At 51.3% G+C, this 8,638-nt stretch overlaps 1 protein-coding gene across 1 annotated transcript; it reads left to right on the forward strand.

The window, feature by feature from the left end:
- The first annotated feature begins 5,355 nt into the window (after window positions 1-5,355).
- Window positions 5,356-7,936, forward strand: LOC123105079 (UDP-glucose 6-dehydrogenase 4). Its single transcript, XM_044527062.1, has 2 exons — window positions 5,356-5,598; window positions 6,175-7,936. Exon 2 carries the CDS (start codon window positions 6,191-6,193, stop codon window positions 7,631-7,633), a length of 1,443 nt encoding a protein of 480 aa, XP_044382997.1. The 5' UTR covers window positions 5,356-5,598; window positions 6,175-6,190; the 3' UTR covers window positions 7,634-7,936.
- The last annotated feature ends 702 nt before the right edge of the window (window positions 7,937-8,638 follow it).

Genomic DNA, 8,638 nt, shown 5'->3' on the forward strand with positions numbered 1-8,638 from the left:
TGTATTAACGAGGTGAGGACTTGGTAGGACAAGAGGGGCAAGCATTAGGGGCATCATCAAGCATGGAGATGAAGGCAGCTGGGCAAGCGCATAACGAAAGATGATGAGGCTTCCAATGTAGATCTCGGGACTTTAAAATCATCGTGATGATGTCAAATATATGGACAAAAAAATGCAAGATTACACTTTATAGTTTATAGTTTCCTCATAGATATGTGTCACGTGTCCTTAGTATTGGGATAGGCCAGCATTTTGTCAATAATATGTTAAAGACAATTTTAAGTGGTTTTAAGAGTGTCGGTTCAGGGAGGACTTCACCCAAGAGATGGATTACCACCCCTATCTTGATGTTTGAATCCCCCTTTCGCCTCCTTAAATATCCCCTAATGTGTTGTTATATTTGTGTTTTGTTTTAGTTAAAAGTGCATTGTAGTTGCAAGTCCGCGCATATTATAAGTGTGCTCCTTCAGTTTGCTCGATTTTGATCCAGTCAAAAGCTGGAATTGTTTTTTAACAAAAGCTTGCTTGAGACCATAGCTTCAAGGGGGCCTTCCTCCCGTGGGTTCGATAACTCAAGGTCACCTCGGGGGAAATAGGCGAGAATCCTTTCTGGTCCATTTCCCGGTCACCAAAGGAAGTAATCAATACCGTCAACCAGATAGTAGCCCATGTTGTATTCATGCCCATTGATAGTATAGTGGCAAGGATGAGCTTTTCCTTCAGTCAACCTAGCAAACAATGGTGATCGCTACAACACATTGATGTCACTGTGAGACTCGGGTATGCCAAAGAAAGCATGCCAAATTCAAAGGTCCCGTGCTACAACTACTTCAAGAATGATGGTGGGCTTCTTAACATGACCCTGATATTGCCATTGTAAAGCTTTTGGACAGTTCTTCTATTTCCAATGCATATAGTGTGATCCGAACAAACCTGGCCACCCTCTTGCTCCCGAGATTGCCAAGAGCCTCTCGTTGCCTGCCACAATTGGTTCTCACGGGTACTAAGGTCGAAACACCATGATCATGGCAGTTGTAAACATCGCCATGGCATCTTCGCATGTGCTCTCGGACATCCGTAGGTACTCATCCCACGAATCAGTGGTCGTGCCACATGCAAGCACCCGTAGTGTGGCCGTGCACTTCTGGTAACCAGAGAACCCAATCCTTCCCACAACATCTTTATTCAAGATCCCTGTTCAAGAATTCGTTCGATTAACCAGTTAACTTGCCGATTAATCCCTACTCGTAGGGTCACCGAGTAGCGGATAAACCGATAAATCGTCTGATTAATTGATTAAATGGCCGATTAACTTGCCGATTAGCCTATTAATCCCCTACTCGTTAGCCAACCGAGCAGCTACCAGTTAACGATTTCCTCAACAATGTTCAAGATGAAGTAGTCATCAAAGGACCAGATGCACCATCACCGTCTCATCTGTGTAGTCCTCCTCGCCGGAGGAGCCGTCGGACAACTCAACATAGTGCTCGCATATGTATTCCATATCCGAATCCATTGCTTCAAATAAGAAGGGACAAAAGTATTTAGCTCGGGCAATTCACCGAGCAGTTGCCCGGCATGGTGAGCATGATAGGAGTCAATGGTACCTACACAGTAATCAAAGGAGAGGTGTGGAGCGGCGGCGGAGGAAAAGTGGCGTGGAGCCCGGGTGTATTGTTGGAGGTGACACACTCACCGAGTTCCGGCAGGGGTGGGGCGTGGCGGCGGGGGTCGTGGAGTGGCGGCGAAGTCAAAAGAGAAAGATGAAAGGAGAGAAAATGTGAGGATGCGCGGGGTCTGAGAGCGGTTTTGGGTGGGCCGGGGGTGTCGGAGCCCTGCGTGGGCGCTGTCCAAACTCCTGCAAAGCACCCCCCCCCCCCTTGTCTCGTGTTTGCTGGAAAATGTACGTCCGGATCGCTCGGCGGATCGATATAGACCGACGTTGGATGCATGGCTCAGCACGTCGAAACCGTGCAGTCTTAACGGTTGCAGGTGGTTTGAGAGTTCGCTTTGGAGATGCCCCCAAGTCCTTTTGAGGCTTTGGCTAGAGATGCTCTAATATTTCGACATGTTTATTTTGGCTGATAAGAAGAGAAAAAAAAGGGCTATCTGATTTATAAAACGAAACTGTTTTTCATTCGAGAAAGCAAGTTAAAATGGAATTGTTCTCATTGGAAAACATAGTTTGCCAACTGGAGTCTACTCTTTCCGATTGAACAATTGGAAAAGAAAAAACATGGTGCCGGGCTGCCGGGCGACGCGGCTGTCCCGATTGCAGCATGGTCGCACAGTCGGCGGTGGTGTCGGCCAGTCGGTGCGCACCCCACGCGAGCGAGGGAAGGTGCAACGCAACCGCGTACTGCATACAGAACGGCAAGGAAGACGTGTGGAGTCGCTCGTAACCCAGCAGGCACGCACGTCGACGTCGGAAAAAGTCAAATCCCGTTCGGCATGGGAAGATTCCCGCAGCCCGCCCCGCCCCGCCCCATGTTACCGCTGCCACCGTCGCCTCCAGCTTCCGCCCGGTGGCCTGCCCGTCCGTCTGTCTCTACGTGGTACGGCGGCCTCTGCTGACCTCTCTAACGAAAAACTCGTGCCGATACTGCATTCCACCTTCCACCCGTCCCGCAGCGCACACGTATACTATACGTACGTGGATCGGCCAACTGATTGCCCTCACTGTCAGTGTCAGGACAAGTAGCGTGAGTACAAAAGATTGGTTAATGATACGATGCTTGGCTGGGAAAGGGAAATAAACGAGGGAAAATAAATAAATGCCTGAACTAAAAGAGCGGTAGCGTGGCAGAGAACGTTGATCAAACAGCAGTAGCAGCAGAATATGTGAAGGACGACATCTCCGTCGGCGCAACTAATTGCCGATGGAGCACGAGGGGGTAAAGAAAGAGAAAAGAAGCTACGCTTTTGGCGCCAACAATGATTTTCTCACGGCCCCAACAGTTAGGTGAGCACGGCTGCCCACATGCTCGCACGTAGTACTAGTAGGGTGCACGAAGCGGACGCAGGCCATGCTGATGGCCATTTTTGAAACAGGGTGCGCTGGGGATAACCATCATCACGAGATAAACTAAAAGGGAGGGAGAAGAAATGAGTGAACGAGCAGCGAATCCGTTGGTGCATGCCATTCACCTCTGCTCTGCTCCCGTCCATCCACCATGCATCCTGGCCTAACCAAAGCTGTTATTTTCATCAGCCTCCTAACTCTGCCAAACCGAACCATCAGGAGGCCAGTCCAAGCGCGACTGACTTGCTGAAACCACGCGACAGGAGCGTGTGTCTCCCAAACCTTGACGAGACGGCCAGCCATTCTCTGCCCCAATCGCGCCGGAGCCGGGGGTCAAAGTTTAGGCGAGTGGGATCGCACTCGCACGGAGTCTCACCATGCGGCAGTCGCAGTTCGGTACGGAGTTTGGACACGTACAGATACGTAGGTCCATGTTCAGGTCCTCCATAGAGCAGATTGCGACAGCGCAACGGCCTCGCCGAGCCATCTCCGTATACGTTTTCCTGGCTGACACTAATTGACACTGCATTTTTGGCAACTAATTACCACACGCTTCCCTGAATGAATATAAAAACTCCGTAATTAAATGAAAAATAAAGGCGTACTCTGTAACCGTTTGGTATATTCGTCATCACACACACACACACACACACACACACACACACACAAAACCTCCAAGCAAACCAGATCATAGAGAAGAGACGAGGGCAAACCGAGCGTCGCCCTCCGTCGCATCAAGCAAAGCCGCCCGAGGTTGAAGGTAACCAACGCACTCGTCGCTGTCCTCTTTGCGTGCTCGGGATGCTCGGGTCGCTAATTTTCCGGTGCTTTCGCGGTACAGTGGTCGGTAGGGGGGTTTATTGCGTCCGCTCGCTTTGCTCGCTTGAGCCGCACTCAAAGGCGGATCACCACCACCAGCTTTTCCTTCCGTTAGTTGCTCCTCCAACCGAATCGGGTGGGGGGGCTCGCGGCTCCGATGTCGGTGGATCTGCTGCTTAGATTATGGTTGAGACTGGGGGTGGTTTGAGATGCAGATCCGGTGTTTGTTAAAATGTCTCTGAGCTAAGAGGTTCTCTATATTTTGTTGTTGATGTTGTTGGTGGAGGTTCTTTAATCATTATGGTTTGTTTTGTTATGCTTTTCTTACGACTTTCTTGATCTTGAAGAAACTGGCATAGTGTTATGATTTTTCTTTTTGGTATAAGAGCGCAGATGACTTGTATTTTGATGATTTGAATATATTTTCTTTATTTTGTTTCTTTCATGTGATGTGCAGAAATAATGCATTGTAGTAGTACTTGAGAAATTTGTCACATAACAAAAGGAACTTCTGCTATTTGTTGACTTTGTTAGCTACAAGCATGTGACAACCCATGACCTTGGACTGTGTAAACAAGTGCCCTGCCTGTCAGTATCTTTCCTAAGTGATGCCTTCAAGAGAGAAGAAAGACGAGGAGTCTTTCTTAGTCTATTAGCTGCACTAATCAGATGACAGTGACTTGTTGTCAAAGAAAAATCAAATGACAGTGACTTAAGAGTAGGACCATAGAGAATTCTGTATTTTCGTGGCTGCACTCCTTTTTCTCTTGAAATAAGATATATATATATATATATATATATATATATATATATATATATATATATATATATATATATATATATTCAGAGCTCAAATCTGAGAGTACTACCATGGATGCCGGAGCTTTCCTGTGGAAGGTTCAGCCACTGCATCTTAACCAGTAAAAAACTGCAAGTGGTTAATGGTGATTGGTGAGATTTGAGAGAGTAGAGTGTCGTTGGGGCAAGCAACGGCATCAACATCAGGCTCCTGATTTTGACCGTGTCTGGGCTTTGAAGGCTTCCATTGCATGCTCCCATTGGTTGGACACAGCAAGGCAGCACTGTAACTTCAGCATCCTAAGGTGATTTTGTCCTCAAAATTACTCTGCTGCTGTCATAGTTGACCATCGATTAAAATAGTCCATGTGCTTGCCCCCAATTATTCTTCCACGCTATTCATGTCCTTGGTTCATGGGATACGAGTACACAGCCACTTCCTCTGTATTTATTTTGTATGCATACACTGAACTTCAGAGATAAGAATGAGAAAAAAAGGGTCCGGAACCTTCAGATCTGATCACACACTAATTAATTATTCCATAACAGCGTGGCATTTTTCTTTTTTTTTTCTGATTGGTTAGAGTGAGGAGGTTGGTGGTGTGTCATGGACTCGTCTGAACCCTTTTCTATCAGCGCAAGTTTGGTGGGCTCATGGGTGGCATGAGAGCGGCACTTTGCCTTGCGAGACCAGCCCACACACACCTACTCAATTTATTCCGGCTTCTGAATTCTGACCGGTCTCCACACGGTTAATTTTCCACAGCGAGCAAAGGGGTAGATCCAACCTGGTGGCCTCGGGCAACGGGGTATATAAGGAGTTGCAGCCTCCTCTCTGCATACAACCCGTGGGCAGCAGCAGCTTCTCTGCATACACCAAGAAGTCGCCTCCCTTGCTTTCCTTCCTCCAGCAGTGCGCGCCCCTCCTCTCGAGATCTTCCCCGAGTTCCTGAGATCTGGTGAGCGTCTTCCTCCCTGATCTGGTTAGGTTTGGCCTGTGGTTTGGTGCCTGATCTTTGCGAGGAGAGTGGCTTCCATGCTGTGGATGCTGTTCTTTTCTCGGCTTCTCTGAAGATGCTTGCTGCCTTCAGATCTGGCCGGTGGTTGGTTTGAGATTCATTGTCTTGATTTAGTTAGTGGTTTGGATAGTAGGTGCCCCGTGCTGTGATTTTCGTTTGGCCTGCTGTGTGTTGAAGCTGCCGGTGGATCGGATGATTGGTGTGATCTCCGTTCAGTCTGTCATGCTCCTCGTATGCAGTCTGCAGAAGTAGGCGCAGCGTTTTTTTACCCTCAAATTAGATCATGCTGTGATGTTGCTAGCATCTCATGCTTGTTTGCTGAATTAATTGGGTAGAAGATTTCTTATAACATATCTGTAGTTTTAACTCTGAGAGCATTTCTGTGACTTACTGTCTTTCTTAGATCTGAATCTCCATTGCTTCAGTTTTTCATCTCTGAGATGTGTGATAACTGATAAGGGCTGTCGATGCTCTGTTTTTCAGTCCTCTGAAGACGATTCTTTGCTGTCATCGCAGGTTGTAAGCAGCCAAGATGGTGAAGATCTGCTGCATCGGAGCTGGCTACGTCGGCGGCCCAACCATGGCCGTCATTGCCATCAAGTGCCCGGCGATCGAGGTTGTTGTCGTCGACATCTCCAAGCCCCGCATTGACGCCTGGAACAGCGACACCCTCCCCATCTACGAGCCCGGCCTCGACGACGTTGTCAAGGCCTGCAGGGGCAAGAACCTCTTCTTCAGCACTGATGTTGAGAAGCATGTCGCCGAGGCCGACATCATCTTTGTGTCCGTGAACACCCCCACCAAGACCCGCGGCCTGGGAGCCGGCAAGGCCGCCGACCTCACCTACTGGGAGAGCGCCGCCCGGATGATCGCCGACGTGTCCAAGTCGGACAAGATCGTCGTCGAGAAGTCCACCGTGCCTGTCAAGACCGCCGAGGCCATCGAGAAGATCCTGACCCACAACAGCAAGGGCATCAACTACCAGATCCTGTCCAACCCGGAGTTCCTCGCCGAGGGCACGGCGATCGAGGACCTGTTCAAGCCCGACAGAGTGCTCATCGGTGGCCGGGAGACCCCCGGGGGCCAGAAGGCCGTCCAGGCCCTCAAGGAGGTGTACGCCCACTGGGTGCCCGAGGCGAACATCATCACCACCAACCTGTGGTCGGCCGAGCTCTCCAAGCTGGCCGCCAACGCGTTCCTGGCGCAGAGGATCTCGTCCGTGAACGCCATGTCGGCGCTGTGCGAGGCCACCGGCGCCAACGTGTCGGAGGTGTCGTACGCCATCGGCAAGGACTCGAGGATCGGGCCCAAGTTCCTGAACGCCAGCGTGGGGTTCGGCGGGTCGTGCTTCCAGAAGGACATCCTGAACCTGGTGTACATCTGCGAGTGCAACGGCCTGCCGGAGGTGGCCAACTACTGGAAGCAGGTGATCAAGATCAACGACTACCAGAAGAGCCGGTTCGTGAACCGGGTGGTGTCGTCCATGTTCAACACGGTGTCCGGCAAGAAGATCGCGGTGCTCGGGTTCGCGTTCAAGAAGGACACGGGCGACACCCGGGAGACGCCGGCGATCGACGTGTGCAAGGGCCTGGTGGGCGACAAGGCCCAGGTGAGCATCTACGACCCGCAGGTGACGGAGGAGCAGATCCAGCGGGACCTGGCCATGAACAAGTTCGACTGGGACCACCCGATGCACCTGCAGCCGACCAGCCCCACGGCGGTGAAGCAGGTGAGCGTGGTGTGGGACGCGTACGAGGCCTGCAAGGGCGCCCACGGCGTGTGCATCCTCACCGAGTGGGACGAGTTCAAGAAGCTCGACTACCAGAAGATCTTCGACAACATGCAGAAGCCGGCCTTCGTCTTCGACGGCCGCAACGTGGTCGACGCCGAGAAGCTCAGGGAGATGGGCTTCATCGTCTACTCCATCGGCAAGCCGCTCGACGGCTGGCTCAAGGACATGCCCGCCGTGGCCTAAGTTCACCTCGTCGCCCCGCCGGATCGGAGGAAGAGCAAGAAGTGGTTTGACCATCATTCATTATTTATAGTTTGCATTTTGCAGGAGAAGCATCTACATTTTCTCTGTCGGCCATAAAATTTTAGCAAATCTTCATGTCTTGTCAAGTTTCGATTCGATACATGTTTGCGTCTGTAGATCTTACTTATAATCAAATCCTCGGGCCCCTGTGCTGCCTGAGGAGGTTTTCCGTTGTATCCCATGAACGAACTTTGTAGCCTGTTTTGCTGAAATCATTACAGAATCAATGTGTTTTTTCGCCAAGTTTGCAGCTGCTCCTCGTTTGCTCGTGTGTTTTGCTTCACTCTAGTAGCTTGTTGGCCAGTAGCGTAAAATCGACTAGTAGTCACATGATCCTCTCTGAACCAGAAGGACCCAGGAATGGAGTTTCAGTTTCCTCTGCCGCGGAATATGTTGCAGGGATCAGACAGAGACAGAGAGGCCTACCCATGGCGAGACAACCGGCATCGACGCGGCCCGGTGATGCGTGGGGCAGCAGGCCCGTCTCGCCGCCGGGTCGGCACGCATCTCTACCGGCCTACCGCACACGTCTTCCAGTTCCAGCTTCCATCTTTCCACGGTGTGGGATGCTATTCCCCGGCGCCCACGGCAAAGGCAAAGTCGTCGATCGACGCCTGTGAACAACAGGTGGAGTGCGCGTGGATGGTGCCGGCCGGCGATCGCGTCAGACAAGTTTGATGATCGAATCCGCAGCGGTGCGGCGGCACGTGCTGGGTGCTGCAGGTCAAGGTCGATCGCCAAGTGGTGCGTGCAACGGCGCGGAGGCGCGGACGCGGCGTGCATGTGTGCCAGTCGACGACCAGACCTGGACCGCGTCGCCTAGGTGGGTGGAGCGGCGTTCGTCCCACTTTCCCACCGACGCCCACGTACGTATACGTAGTAGTACGTGGTTGTGTGCGCGCGCGACACCTTTCTCCAGCTCCAGTTCACACACGTAAACACGCT

The sequence above is a fragment of the Triticum aestivum genome, chromosome 5A (genome assembly GCF_018294505.1).
Source record: "Triticum aestivum cultivar Chinese Spring chromosome 5A, IWGSC CS RefSeq v2.1, whole genome shotgun sequence".
Classification (NCBI taxonomy): Eukaryota; Viridiplantae; Streptophyta; class Magnoliopsida; order Poales; family Poaceae; genus Triticum; species Triticum aestivum.